Source organism: Rhinichthys klamathensis, unplaced genomic scaffold (assembly GCF_029890125.1).
Source record: "Rhinichthys klamathensis goyatoka isolate OS25496 unplaced genomic scaffold, OSU_Roscu_1.1 h1tg000436l_1, whole genome shotgun sequence".
NCBI classification, from domain to species: Eukaryota; Metazoa; Chordata; class Actinopteri; order Cypriniformes; family Leuciscidae; genus Rhinichthys; species Rhinichthys klamathensis.
The window spans coordinates 59,590-75,219 of NW_026606932.1; the positions used below are offsets into that span (position 1 = coordinate 59,590).

A 15,630-nucleotide genomic window follows, 5' to 3' on the forward strand; every position below is an offset into this window, starting at 1 on the left:
AATACATCAGATACAAGTCTTTTTTGTGACATTGGGTTGCACAGTTTTCATTTAGGACACTTTTTTTCATACACGCACACAGACAAATGCGTCCATTCATAGGCACGCACACATACACATGCATACACCACATGTAAAGATACGTGAAAGAGTAACGACCATCCGCCTCCCAAGTTTAATTAAAAATCATCCCAATCCCCTCTTCTGCTGTCTACCACTTCTTTCGCGATGTATTTGTTAGTTTCTTTTACTATTTTATGCAATCCAAAACACTTCTAACCTGCCGCGCTTCGTATCTCTCTGTTCAAATCCTTCCTTCCCGCTCTGCCAGAAAGCTGCTGTCATTTGCTGCTGTCATTTGCGTAATAAGCCGTATATTGCAGAAAAGCGCATGTTGTCTACTGACAGGGGGAATTTGAATGGTTTTGATAGTGCGAACAGTTGAAGAGTTACGGTACAATGAATACAGCTTGCTGGTCTGTGTCGGCGACGACACAGCCGGTTCTAAAGGGTTAAGCACATCCTGCCCCAGCGGCCCGCTGCTGTCTCCACCCCACCGCCGGCTGCATCCCCCCGTTTGCTTGTCGGTGAGGGTGCCCCCCTGGGCGACCCAGGTATGGAGGGAGCAGTTCTTCAGGAGATGGTGACTGCACCACTCCTTCCCCCAAAGGAGGGCTGAGCAGAGAATACTTGGTTGAGTTTTATTTCTGTCCCCACTCCGGGACGCTGGGCCTTCTGGGTCAGGCCCCTGTGCTCCACCTCGCTGCCCCACTGCAGGTACGTCTGTAGTCCCTCTGACCCCGCTTGCACTGTCTCTGGAGGCCTGGATAGTGCTTCCCAGGGCATCTCGCTGGCTCATGCGGACCATCAGACTCCGCAAAGCGATTCGGTTCACCCTGCGTCCCCCGAAGTTCAGGGGCATCCAGTTAACCTCAGTGCTGGATGGATTCAGCTCCCGTTCAAAATGTTGACGCAGAGACGCATTTTCGGAGGCAATCACCCAGACTTGTCGCCAAACCTTCAGTCCGTGGTCAGACATTACATTTCTACAGGCAGGAGTTCCCCTAGAACAAGTGTCCAGGCATGTTGTTGTCTCAACAACAGGCTCCTGGACAAGACCTCGACTGCAGTGGCACATCAACTGCCTCCAGTTGCTAGCAGTACACCTTGTGCTGCCCCGCTTCAAATCGCTACTACAGGGCAAGCATGTACTGGTCCGACCGGACAACACTGTGGCCGTTGCGTACATAAACCATCAGGGTGGTCTACACTCCTGTTGCATGTTGCAACTCGCCCACCATCTTCTCCTCTGCTGGAAGCAGTCCGAAGCATCTGAGGTCGCTTTGCGCCGTTCACATTCACATGTTGCGAGCTCTCACAACAGCCCACGCTCCCAGGAGAACAGCGACTCCACCCCCAAACGGTCCAGCTTATTTGGAGATGCTTCAGGGCCACACAGGTAGACCTGTTTGCCTCTCCGGACACGTCCCACTGCCAGTTGTTTTACTCCCTGACCGAGGGGACCCTCAGCACCGATACGCTGGCACACAGCTGGCCTCGGGGCCTACACAAGTATGCGTTTCCCCCAGTGAGCCTTCTCGCACTGACACTAAGCAAAGTCAAGGAGGACAAGGAGCAGGTCTTGCTAGTTGTGCCATACTGGCCCAACCGGACCTGGTTCCCAGAATTAATGCTCCTCGCGACAGCCCCTCCCTGGCGAAGGACCTGCTTTCTCAGAGATGGGGCATTCTGTGGCGGAGGAATTAGGTGGTCTACCCCCAGCGGTGGTAGACTCTATCACTTCAGCAAGAGCACCCTCTAAAAGGCGTGCCTACGTTCTGAAGTGGAACCTGTTTGTTGAATAGTGTTCTTCTCACCGAGAAGACCCCCGGAACAGGTCTGATCGGGCTGTCTCCCTCCACCCTGAAAGTGTATGTTGCCGCTATCGGCAAGTGTATGTTGCCGATTCGTGCCCAAGGTTCCCACCACTCCTTTTAGGGATCAGGTGGTGAACCTGCAAGTGCTGCCCCCAGAGGAGGCAGACCCAGCCCTCGCTTTGCTCTGTCCTGTTCGCGCTTTGCGCCTGTACGTGGACCGGACACAGAGGGTCTGTTATGGAGGCCAGCAGAAGGGAAAGGCTGTCTCCAAGCAGAGGTTGGCCCACTGGATAGTGGACACCATAGTCTTGGCATATCCGGCCCAAGACTAGCCGTGCCCCCTTGGGGTGAGGGCTCATTCCACTCGAAGTGTAGCCTCCTGTGGCCTTCTCGAAGTATTATTTGTGCACGGCGCCTCACTAGCATACATTTGTAGAGCTGTGGGCTGGGCGACACCTAACATGTTTGAAAGGTTTTACAATCTCCTTAGTAGAGCATGTGTCCTCCTGTGTACTCGCCACAAGTAGCCATTAACATTGGAGACCCGCTGGGTGTCTCGCTTGCAGCGCCACTCCCCTCCTAGTTCCTCCAGCACCTTCGGCAGTCAGATGCTACGGAGGCGTCCGGCGCTAGGTCTAGCACTTGTGTGTATGCCCAGAAGGACATGCCTTATACTAGACTAGGTGCCCATGTGTTGTATTTCCCCTACGGGTGATCCCACATGTGTATTCTTTTACGGTATGGCTTCCCTGTCGGCGAGCCCATATCTTTCCCTTGGCAGAGCCTGCCCTTCCATCTCTGCTCGGTATTAACTTCACCATAGCTAGGCTGAATCTACCTCAGAGACCTTCCATATGTAGCTCTGCCCTAATGGTCAGTCCATATGTGTAATCTCCACGTTACCTCCCTACGGGCAGGATGTGGTCTCCGTAGCATCCCTTTCCATAGGTATGCTTTCCCAGTGTTATCCAATAGTCTCACTGTGTGGCTCAGAAGGAACACCAGTGATCAACACTCTCTCTGCGTTAATTCCTGTCCTTTCTCCACCCCAGCAGATATGGGGGAATTAGGTGGCTTTCGCGGGGTGCTGGAGGGGGCAGCAATTGTGGCGTTTTGGTAGGGATCCCAATTCGTCAGTTCAGTTCTGACGTAATGTTGAACGTGACTGACTGATAGGGAAGGTCTAGGTTACTAATGTAACCCCCGTTCCCTGAAGGAGGGAACAGAGACGTTACGTCCCGTTGCCACAATAGCTGTACCACTGCTGAACGGCCAGGACACACCGTCTCGGCTCCTCAGTGGCAAACTTGAATGTGCGATGCAAGAGCGCTTCCTTATATACCCGCTTTGCTGGGTGGGGTGCTCGATGCAAATCTCACACGCCAATGTCTATTGGCTCATTTAGTTTACACTCGAAGGTGATTGGGCTCTCAAACAAATCCCAATCCGTCAGTTCAGTTCTGACATACCTTCTCCATTCCCTCCTTCAGGGAACGGTGGTTACATTAGTAACCTAGACGTTCTGTTCTTCTATTTTCATCAAAGAATCCTAAAAATATATTACAGTTTCCACAAAAATATTAAGCAGCACAAGTTTTTTTAACAGAGAAATGTTTCTTGAGCAGAAAATTGGCATATGAGAATGATTTCTAAAGGAGCATGTGAGAGTGAAGACTGGAGTAATGATGCTGAAAATTCAGCTTTGCCTTTACAGGAATGAATTACACTTTAAAATCAATAAAAATAGAAAACAGTTATTTATATTGTATAATGATATTATAAAATATAAATGTTTTGATCAAATAAATGCAGCCTTGGTGAGCATAAGAGACTTATTTTGAAGCCATTAAAAAATCTTACTGACCCCAAATGTGTTGTGAATCTTTGATGAATTAATGAAAAAACGAATTAATAAATCTACTGACGGAGGGATAAATAACTCTGTTTGATGTGTTTGGTTTGTCAGAAAACATTAGAAACCTTTGAAATTTTTGTGTTATTTGTCTGTTTCATGTGCATGTTTTCAGGCTGAGTCTGCCACAGACAGTCCGTAATGTTTTCATTGAGCGGTTGGCTGACTACATCCTGGTGAAGAGCACGTTTGGCTTCTCTCTGGCGTGGGACGGGAGCTCTGGAGTCTACCTCAAAATGACCGAAGCACACAAAGGAAGGCCTTGTGGTCTGTGTGGAAACTATAATGATGACGGATCGGATGATCTCAGCAGCAGCCACGGTGAGACAAACAGGCCTGTACACACACTTATCATCTCAGTCAGCAGCAAATTCAGGACAATTATATCAAAGCTGAGCAGAGCTGCATACTCAGTCTGGACACACCTGGCCTGGCCCAGTGTTTTCTATTTAGAGATGAGTTGTAACATTTTAGGGACAGTTTAATTCTCAAGAAACAGTGCTAAAATTGAATTTCCTGCAAATCTATTACGGTGACTTTATTGCTTTGCATTTTGCATCTTCAGGTGTAGTCTCTGACGATATTGCTGAATTTGGGAACAGCTGGGCAGTAGATTTGCCCCAGGAGAGACCCTGTCCTCAGGTTGATGATGATTTCCCTGGACCATGCTCATCTGAGTCCGATATGGATGTACGCTTGTACACACTGCATTCTGGGTTTGAACTGAGCTAAATGGGTCTTATTATGTATGATAGTTTAAAACAAGTGTTTAATGGGGTCATATAATGATACATGCAGTCATGCACTTTTACAAGTTGATTGTACTGAAATGTGTGTTGGCAGTGCCTGTACACAGTCATCATTTAATGATAAAAATCCATCCAGTATTTTTGTTTTAATCTCCTTATATGTTTTCCCCTGCCTCAAATCGAGCCGTTCGACCGTGTGACGTCACACGGTCGGACGCCCCTCCCGCGATTGTTGATTGACAGCAGCGTTTCAACACAGACCCGCCCTCGCTCGTGAGCGAGCTGTCAATCATAGTCCGCGCGGACCGGCGCGGTCATTGTTTAAACGCTGGAGCACTGTCTATGAGCAGAATGGCGTCTAAGCGATTGTGGTGTTCTGTTCTTGGGTGTAATAACGAACACAGTCATTTTGATGTTCCTAAATCCGAACCGCTGAAGACGCAGTGGCTGAGTTTTGTTTTCGAAGGGAATATTCCCCACGAGCAGCGTCAATGCTTTCATGTTTGCGCGAATCATTTCTCACCAGACTGCTTTATAAAGGAGGGTCAGTATAAAGCTGGTTTTGCTAAGAAGCTGCTCATGAAGAAAGGATCGGTACCAACTATTCGTGTCCCTGCTGAACCTCCAGAAGAACTGAAGTGAGTGCACGTTTTATTAACCTTTATATTAATATTTATATTAATCTTTGCAAATCGCTTGCACGCTTCACGATGGATGCGTCTAAGGTTTACACTCAGGGTACATTACGGCATGTTTTCTATGTACGATGTTCTCAATATAATTCATAATCCCACGTTTATAATGAACAGAATAGATGGGCGGAGTGAGCGAAGCTCATTATCATTTAAAGTCATATGCACTGAAACGGCGTGCTGAAAACAGAGCTGTTTTTGACCAGGTAAAATAAGTGTTTTCTTACAATACTAATGAGAATTTTTAATTAAAGTATATTACAAACTTTTAATTTAGACCCTAAAGAATCATATTAGCTTGTACAAAAATGGCATTATATGACCCCTTTAAGAGAAGTCATACATGCTTAAGTGTGAGTGTGCATTCTGTAAAATGTGAAAATTGCATGCAGGGTATTTTTGGTTATCCACCTTAAAACCTGTTTTAGCAACTTTTCTTTTTTGTGTGTTATCTGAGCAGGATGCCATTGAGAAGTGCAGTGCATTGCTTTTCTTTCCTTTCATCTCCTGCCATGAGAACATTGACCCAAATCCATTTGTTGCCAGTTGTGTTTCGGACATGTGTGTGTAAGTCAAGTGTGGTGCTTTTGTCTAAATGGTGTAACTGAAGTTGAAGCCTGCTGTAAAAAAAAACTTTTGCTGATCTTAGCTGGATTAAGCTATTCTAACGGGCCTCTCAGTCTGTCCAAATGAGTGTTAAGCTGGTTGGCTAGCTGGTCTCAAAACCACTCTAAAACCATTTAAATTGACTAGTCTAACCAGTTTGGCCATACTGAGAGATCAACTAAGCACCTTAGAATGGTTTCATATAATCTAAATTAGTGTTATTTATATACTATTATAGTATAGGGTTAGGGTTAGTAATAAATTAATTAGTAATAGTAATAAAGTAATTAGTATTAATTAGGATTAGTAATAAATTAATATTTTGAATTATATACATTTTTAAATATATTTTCAGTTCTAAATTTAGTTTTAGTAATTTTGTGCTTTTTGTCATTTTTATTAGGTTTTTGTATATATATATATATATATATATATATATATATATATATATATATATATATATATATATATATATATATATATATATATATATATATATATATATATATATATATTTCTCTTCAGCTTTATTTTTATTTCTGTTTTTAGTTTTAGTAATTAGTAATAAAATACTTCAGCCTAAACGTATTTATTTCAGTTATTCAATTATTTAATCTAATATTTATATTTTATTAACAAAAATGTTAATTAAAAAATAAATAGACAAAAATGTTTAATAGTTTCAGTTAACATTAACAAACCTTATTTTATTTACAGCAATGTTTTGATAACTAAAATCTTAAGATCAGTTGTCTTAGAACTAAAATTCATTGGAAATGTTGTAGTTTGATCTTTTTCAATTATTTGCTTAAAAATGTGGGAGTATAGTTAGTTGTACAAAATGTACATAATGAAATTAAAAAATCAGATGACTAATTGTAGAATACTTTCAGTATAATGTGATATTAACTTTTGTGCTAATGTCAATATGGAACATTTCTGTTTATTGCATTTAGGATTTTAAGTAGTCTTTCTCTCTCTCTTCCTCTCCCTTCTTGAATGTTTTTTTCTCCCTAGCCTCTTTCCTGCATTCTACACCTCCCAATTCCAACAGGATTATGTTAATTATAGTAATGAAAATATCTTGAATATAGCAAAAGCTGCAGAAAGAATGTCGGTGAACATATGTAGCCTATATGTATGTGTGCATGCATGTAATTATGCTTGCACTAGTACTAGTGTGTGTGTGTATTGATTACAGTGATGAAATAGCTGCTGGAGTTTATGAACAATTTCAGACTCAACTGTTGACTGAAGAGGTAGTAAGAGTATCAGATTGCAGGAGCAAGTTGAACTTGCAGCTGTACTGCTCTTACAGTTTCATTCAGTCTTATATCACCATACTAAAAGAGATTTCTTTACTATTGACTTTTCCCTCCATCTTCTTTCTTAAACTATTTGTATTTTTGGCTCTTTTGTGTTTATTAACATTTAAATGTTTTTTATTTCCAGATCAGATGACGAGGAGACCTTTTGTCGGACTTTGGTTGAGTACACCAGGGCTTGTTCTCATGTGGGCTACCCCGTCAGAGAATGGAGGGACAGTTTTCCTACATGCGGTTAGTCAGCTTTCTTGTCATGAAGATAACATATGGCATAAACTTTGCAGCTTGTTATGTGATATGTTTGCGTTTCAGCGGACGGATGTGAGGAAAGTTTTGTCCACAGAGACTGTATCAGCTGCTGCCCGCCAACATGCACTTTTGAGAAGGAGTGCTTGGGCACCAATCTACACTGTCTGGATGGATGCTACTGCCCAGATGGTGAGACTGATAATCAGATGCTTAAATGGGGGTGTAATTATTAATTTTCCTGAATGTTTGCTATTATGAGGAGAATGCAAATGAGCCCTTTTGGGCAATTCAGAATGCATGTTGCAGTGATTTATTGATTATTTAAATTTTTGTATGATTTTTATGACTACAGCTGACTGGTTTCACTCATGGCTTCTCTTTCTGTATGGCCGCTCTCAGGTCTGATTTTGCAGAATGGCACCTGTATTGCAGTCTCTCAGTGCCCTTGTGTGTACCATGGTACAGCATATCCTCTGGGTCATGTATTGGAGCAGGGCTGCAGTGTCTGGTTAGAAACATCCAATTTTCACCTAAAACACTAAATAAAACATATGTTTCTCCCATTTTTAACCAGTTGATAATCACAGTAGCTGACAATAGAAAACCCGGTTCCTTATCAAATGTGTTGAATTCATGAGTGAATCCATCTAATGTGAATTACATTTTCAGTGTCTGTATGGGAGGAGTGTGGAACTGCACTGAAAACAATTGCACTGGTAAATAACCTTTGTATCGTACAGTTTTACATAATGCATTTTTGTATTTTATTTAAGTTTAACGCAAAGTTTCTTGGCTGAATATAAGTTTTGCGAGCAAACACAAAGTTACTCAAGGTTTGCTAGCGAACGCACATTATTCTGCGAGCAAATGCAAAAGCATTTAAATATCAATTTTCCTGCCATCTAATTTTTTCATCACCATGTCTCCTTACGAGCTCTGTAACTTACAAAATGAGTGTGTATTCAAAGATTATTTTAGAATAATATGATTTTTTCAACCTCTAGCGGAATGCACAGTAATGGGTGACACGCATGTGACAACATTCGATGGGCGGATCTTCATGCACATGGGCTCTTGCCAGTATGTGCTAGTGAAGAGCCGTGGCAGCACCAAGTTTACTGTCACACTACAGTACACTGCCTGTGGAGAGGTAAAAAGAGTACGTCTGGAAATGTGTGTGTTCAGAGATGTCTTGTGTGTGTTTAATTGTGGCTCTCGTCTCTCAGTCTCAGGAACACTCGTGCATCCACTCAGTGGCTCTGGTGGTGGATGAAGATGTCAGCAGACAGCTCACTCTCACAAGAGAGGGGGAAGTTGTCATTGGGGCTAGTATGGCTGTCAATTTGCCTTACTCAGATGGTAAGAACAGGTTCTCAGTTTTACATCAGCACTGGGCCGTTTAATAGAAAATGTTTCTTATAACTTAGTCAAGGTAGATGCCATATTTAATTTGCTGCAAATGAAAACAAGACTGAGGGACAGTCCTAGTTTTCGTAAACTAAAACAAGTCCTAATCTAATTTTCTCATTTTTACTATGAGTCATTATGCTTTATTTCACATTTCCAGTTTAAATGCTGAACCTAGAAATGCAGTAATAAATGTAATATGAGAGTTAAATGAGTTAAAACAGGGGTCTCAAACTCAAATTAACTGGGGGCCGCTAGAGGTAGAGTCTGGGTCAGGCTGGGCCGCATCAAGTATTCCACAAAAAAATAGTATTCAAGTATTCCAAAAAAGGAGCACAACTGATCCAATCTTCTCAATCTTTATTATTAACGTTTCTTCTGAACTGTTCCTCTGAATTTGAACATTCCTTTCTGTACATGATTGGTTCTTCATGAGCTGTCCTTCTGACAGTTGAAGTTCATTTTACAAACTTTCTTTGTCTATAACACATATTTGTGATATTTATATTTGCTTATGTCCTTTTTATTTTCTTTATACAACACATTAATGATATTGAATGTTTTTTTTGGAAGGCACATTTCCTTTTATTATACTTAGAAAAACAATTATTGCTTTTGAAATACAAATATTTGCAGTCATGTCTGCCCGTCTTATTGAATTCTTTGTATAGTGTCTCAAATTACTGACTGCACAAATCAAAGCAAACCTTCTTATCAACCTGTTGGACACATATTACAAGCTCAAAGTGATTATTCTCACATTGTTTTAGAGCAGTGTCTCTCTCCAACACGTCGCTCGCGAGCTACCAGTAGCTCGTGGCCTGATTGGTGGCAGCTCGCCAAGGGGCCGTTCACATATCGCGCTCACATATTTTGCGCGCTCAAGTTCGTAATTTCAAATGTAGGCGCGCGGCAAGCGCGCTCATAATTGAAGCGACGCGCTCATTTTTTCCAGGCGCAGTATGTTTGTACTTCGCGGTTGTCTATGACAACTATTGACAACAAACCCTCCGTAAGCTGTCACGAGACTATCTATGGTAGCTCATAAGGGATACTTTTTTTTTTTTTTTTTTTTTTACGCGGCACACGCAACGACGGGCCGCACTAACATTAAACTTTAATGTCAAGTAGGGGGCCACAAAATATCACCCCGCGGGCCGCAAATGGCCCGCGGGCCGCGAGTTTGAGACCCCTGAGTTAAAATATACATATACTGTATATGTAACCAAAAATATTGCAATTGCCTATTAAAATATTTCTGCTACCTAAGTAGTAATAAAAGTGTGTCTACTACATAGATAATAATTAAAAGAAATAAAATTAGAATACATTTGAATAAAAAAGAAATACAATTTGAATAAATTTGATTAAAATGTATTTCCTATTTCTTTATTTCTGTTTGTTTATTAGACATGGTGAACGTGCGTCGGTTGACGTCTCTGTTTGTGGGTCTGCGATCTGTCTTTGGCCTGAGGTTTCAGTATGATTGGCAGGGTGGACGAATCTACCTTCAGTTGGACAGCACCTGGATGGGCTCCACTCTTGGCCTCTGCGGGACTCTCAACGGAAACCTACGGGATGATTTCCTGTGAGAAACGGAGACTGATCCTCTGAATTTCTTTCTGCAAAACATTTTAAATGTCTCTCAGTATCATTATGTAGTTCTTGGACTTGTGTGAAGAACAAAGTAACTGTGTTTTTACTCTCCAGTTCTCCTGCAGGCATGATTGAAGGAACTCCACAGCTACACGTCAACGCCTGGAAAGTGTCTTCAGCGTGCATTAGCCCCGTCAACATACCCATTATCGACCCCTGTGAAATGAACCAACAAAATGGTATATATGTTAATCCTTTTTTGCTTGTCCAAAGAATCAGGTACAAAAAAAGAGAAAAATGCACACTCTGTAGCCTCCAAAACAAATGCAATGCAGGATTTCTAGAAATTCATGCATGATGCTGAAAAGGTGTTTTGTTTCAGTGTTTTATGCTGCCCAGTGTGATGTGCTAGTGGAGGAAGTGTTTGCGGCGTGCCATGCATATGTTAGTCCCAGCGTGTACCACCAGCAGTGCCGCTACCAGGCCTGTCGATGTGGCAGCATCTGCCTCTGCACTGCTTTGTCCCACTATGCATACATCTGCAGCAAGCATCACATCACCATCAACTTCAGAGCGCATGTCTCTGAGTGCGGTTCGTTGGTCATCCTTACATGTACTTGTCTTTACAACTATCTATTACATGAGTATGTTTAGGAAGTAATTTGTCTATGCGTGTGTGGGTAGGTATGGTGTGTTTAGGTGGGATGATGTATCACCCGTGCACATCAGCATGCGGGAGGACATGTCAGTCAATTAGCAGTGCTGAAGTGTGTGATGGTGACTGTGCTGAAGGATGCAGCTGCAATGAGGGATCATTCTACGACCACACTCGCCAGCGCTGTGTGCTGCTGTACGTCTGAATACACCAAACACCAATACCACCTTGTAATGTCTGAACACTAGCATATAAATGGACATATTTTTCCTTTTTTTAACTGTCTTGGGTTTAATTTCAGCTCCCAGTGTCACTGTTACTTCATGGGTTCGGTGTTTCAGCCTGGTGAAGTGTCCTTCAGTTCATCTGGGCCATGGTGAGTGTGTGGACATGGAGGATTTTGTTGTCAAACACGTACAGATTTATAGCTACAAGTAGGTTTGCATGGTCTGATACATTATACAATAACTTTCCCAATTGATCAAAAGTGACAGTAAAGACTTTCAATCAGAATCAGAATTAGCTTTATTGCCAAGTATGTATACACATACGGGGAATTTGTCTTAGTGACAGAAGCTTCCACAGCACAGACAGAATGACAGCGACAAGACCGATAATAAAAATATATAAAAATACACAATTTACATAATAGACAAAAGACAATGGCCCTCATTTATCATTCTTGCGTAGAAACGGGCGTATATGTTGGCGTAAGATTATGCTTGCACTCCTCTCACCGCCTGATTTATGAAGCTGTGCGTACGTTTGAAATCCAGGTGTACGCAATACCTGCCCTTGATAAATCCCGCGGCTGAAAACGATCATCATTAGAATAACACGCCCCTATATATTCAAGTCTCCGCTTCCCCCACGCCCTCATTTTACGCCATGGACACACGGAAGACGGCAAAGAAGATAAACTTCTCCGACGTGGAGCCGAAATGACCTATCACAATGCATTATTTTACAGCACGTCTTTTGAAACAATTAGCATTCAATTTCAAATCACGTCACATGTATTGGGGTGTACAATAGTAATGATGATGATGTGATGTGGAGTACCATTCATTCACATTAATAATGTGAAATATTAAGAATGTGTAATATTCTTCTTCTTATTATGATTTTTATTATTAATGATGCTTATTGTTATTTAGAAGAAGAACGTCGTTATTATTATTTGTATTATTATTATTATTTAAAAGAAGAAGAATGTATTTTTTATTATTTTGTCAGTCTGAATTATTTTTTGGTCATTGAAAGCCTTTCATTACCGAACCCAGTCCGTGCGCACCTGCCGGGCCTAACCATGAAACGTCAGGGTAAAGCACACAGGCTCGCAACTGAAGGAATACATTTGGCTACAAATCAAATGCTTTGGTAAAGTCACACAAATTAAACATTGAAGTCCATGTTGCACAAAAATAAACACTGAAGTTTATAATTACTATGTTGTTGTTGTTGGTCATAATATATCATATCTTTTAGATTGTCAGTGCGTTTTGTGGTGTTAGGAATTGTTTTTCTGCGCATTTCCGCACTAACTCAAAACGTGCGTACACCACCTCCTGAGCTGGCGTAGGATTTGAGCGTGCCGTACGCCAACGTCCATATTGATAAATCTCAAAGTCACCGTGGTTTTGGGTGTACGCCAGGTGTACGCTGGAAATTTGGTGTACGCACTTTTGATAAATGAGGGCCAATATGTGTACAGGTATGTTATATACAAAAGGAGAGAGAGCAAATTCCACTTTTTTGCTTGTCAATTTGACTTTTTCTAGAATTTTCCAATGATAGATTATAAAGCTTTTCTCATTTGCTAGATATTTATAATGTTACAAAAGATTAAAATAATAAATAAATTATGTTCGTTTGAAATTTCTATTCATCAAAAAAATCCTGAAAGCATGTGTTCAGAATAATAATAATAAGAGATGTTTCTTGAGCACCCAATCAGCATATTAGAATGATTTTTGAAGGATCATGTGACACTGAAGACTGGAGTAATGATGCTGAAAATTCAGCTTTGCATCACAGGAATAAATTATATTTTAAAATATATTCAAATAGAAAACAGTACATTTAATTTATATTAAATTATTAAGTATTTAAGTATACTATTTAAGTAATCAATTAAGTATTTCAGAATAATATTACACAACATTACTGTTTTTACTGTGTTTTTGATCAAATAAATGCAGCTTTGGTGAGAAGACACTTCTTTCAAAAGTCTTGCAGACTGTTAAAATGCTAAAAGTGTTCAAATTAGATTATCCATTACATAAGAATATGTATATACTGTATATGTATATTGGTAATGTATATTTCGATGTGTCTTTTTCTTTAGTCTCTGCAGAAATGGTCGTATGGAGTGTGTGCCAGAAGAAAGAGGTAAACCTTTACTTTTTACTTTTACTTGTCTCCCTCCCTTTTACCTCTGCCTTCCCCAGGAAAATAGTTTTTTCATCTTAGAGGGTCAGCAGTACTAACCTCAGAGGTAACACATTGAGCAGACTGAATGCCTGACAGATCTGAACCGCAGATACACATGCACAAAGAAAGAGGGAGACTTGGGAAGAGACCAAATTCCACTTTTTGCTTTTTTGCTTGCCAATTTTCCAATGATAAATTGTAAGGCATTGCTCATTTACTAGATATGGCTGTGATTTGAAATAGTAATAGTAATTTAAATAGTAAATTTGATTTCAATAGTATTCTATTCAGGTGGCTGCATTATTAATGTGTGTCCATTTTTTGTTTTTTGACTTTAGATTACACTGGTTGCCTGTTAACCCTAATTCCTTTTGATAATTATTAGTGGTGCAGTCATCATTAGTATGGGTTTGAACACACACCACTTACTCAAATTGTTATACTTCGGCACGTAACTCTTTCTTTATTGCTTTAAATGACACCTCACATCATGTTTCTTATTGAGGTGAGTGGAAAGTTGAGTCAGACAGACTAGTGATAAAACTAGTATCTCATGTCTAGAGAACCATCTAGAAACCTCAAACCAATGCATTAAAACGACTTTTGGATGAGTTTGCCCTATACAGTTTAGTTTAAAGGAATAGTTCGCTTCAAAATGAAAATTCTGTCATCATTTACTTAAGTTGTTCTAAACCTGTATGAATTTCATTCTTCTGCTAAACACAAAAGAAGATATTTTGAAGAATGTCGGTAACCAAACAGTTGATGGACCCAACTGACTTCCCTAGTATTTTTTTTTTCCTACTGTGGAAGTCAATGTGGTACATCAACTGTCTGGTTACCGACATTCTTCAGAATATCTTCTTTTGTGTTCAGCAGAAGAAAGAAATTCATACAGGTTTGACACAACTTGAGGGTGAGTAAATGATGACATCATTTTCAATTTGAAGTGAACTATTCCTTTAACCATTCTCTCTCCATCCATTTTTTCAGAGCCTGAGAGAGGAGATTGTCCAAATGGTAAAGTCTACTACAGCTGTAGGGGTCAGAGTGGGCGTGGACCTTCAGGTGTGGGCATGGCCTGTGAACTCACCTGTCGAAACCTGATGCTGAACCTGACCTGCCCTCCCATGACCCCATGTGTACCAGGATGTGGATGTCCTGCTGGGTAATCACTTTCTTTTTTGCATTTGGAACAAATGTTTTGAAAAGTATGCATGTCTATTGACACCAGAGCATGTAATATTACACCATCTTCTTTAATTGGTACAGGCTAGTGATTCATAATGGAGACTGCTATTACCCAGAGAACTGCCCCTGTGCATGGCTCGGTCTAGAGTATCTCCCTGGAGAGACAGTGGACACTCCGTGCTACCGCTGGTCAGTGTGTTTTTTTGTTTGTTTGTTTGTTTGTTTTTTTAAGCTTAGCTTCCATAATTCTGTTTCCTGTTAATGGCCGATTCTTCAGTTAGTGGAGCTTTTCTATTCACTAGCATGATTTTAAAGAAAGGGGAAATGTATTAGGACAGATTGTAAGAGCTTTCAACATTTTTTATTGTGTCTCTTATACCTAATAGCTCTTTCCTAATTAAGAGTGTTGAAAAGTTACATTTGAGAGAATTATTTGGTTTGGGCTTGTCCTCAACCCAGACCTTTTTTACTATTTTAATTTATAAAAAGTGTAAAAATCAGGAAAATTCTACATTGCAATTTTCCTAACCAAATCCTGACCAAAATCTCGTAACTCCATTGCCTCCTCAAACTGTCAGTCAAGCCTCATAACACTGCCCCATCTCTTTCGTGAATGAAGTGCCACGAGCAGTTTGGAGAGTCTCTGCTTATTTACGATGCAAGGGTAAATAAAGAACTGGTACTTTGAATAAGTACAGCATTTTCTTTACTTAAGTTACACTTTATATATAAAGGGTAATCTTTTATGTATTTGAGGATCGGAGAAGAGTGTCCTGTATTTGTTGTCGAGTCACAGCCAAAATAGCCTGTGTGTAGCGCTACATTATAATGTGAGATTTTGGCCAAATGTCAGAAAAAATAGCTACTACAATAATCTTCATAACCTTCAAGCTGATGAAAACGTGACATGATAGACTGACTGCCTCAGATGAAGCCGT

At 40.7% G+C, this 15,630-nt stretch overlaps 1 protein-coding gene across 2 annotated transcripts in view; it reads left to right on the top strand.

Annotated features, from left to right (window-relative positions):
* Positions 1–15,630, top strand: part of otogl (otogelin-like) — a 70,635-nt gene that overhangs the window by 8,289 nt on the left and 46,716 nt on the right. For both annotated transcript variants that reach the window (XM_056235960.1, XM_056235962.1), the window contains exons 8-24: positions 3,905–4,110; positions 4,355–4,479; positions 5,691–5,797; positions 7,289–7,395; positions 7,474–7,599; positions 7,810–7,918; positions 8,080–8,126; positions 8,415–8,560; positions 8,637–8,769; positions 10,228–10,405; positions 10,528–10,652; positions 10,796–11,005; positions 11,098–11,263; positions 11,370–11,444; positions 13,416–13,459; positions 14,495–14,669; positions 14,774–14,881. In XM_056235960.1, the coding sequence (XP_056091935.1) occupies positions 3,905–4,110; positions 4,355–4,479; positions 5,691–5,797; positions 7,289–7,395; positions 7,474–7,599; positions 7,810–7,918; positions 8,080–8,126; positions 8,415–8,560; positions 8,637–8,769; positions 10,228–10,405; positions 10,528–10,652; positions 10,796–11,005; positions 11,098–11,263; positions 11,370–11,444; positions 13,416–13,459; positions 14,495–14,669; positions 14,774–14,881 (2,187 nt within the window). The remainder of the gene's footprint in view (positions 1–3,904; positions 4,111–4,354; positions 4,480–5,690; positions 5,798–7,288; positions 7,396–7,473; positions 7,600–7,809; positions 7,919–8,079; positions 8,127–8,414; positions 8,561–8,636; positions 8,770–10,227; positions 10,406–10,527; positions 10,653–10,795; positions 11,006–11,097; positions 11,264–11,369; positions 11,445–13,415; positions 13,460–14,494; positions 14,670–14,773; positions 14,882–15,630) is intronic.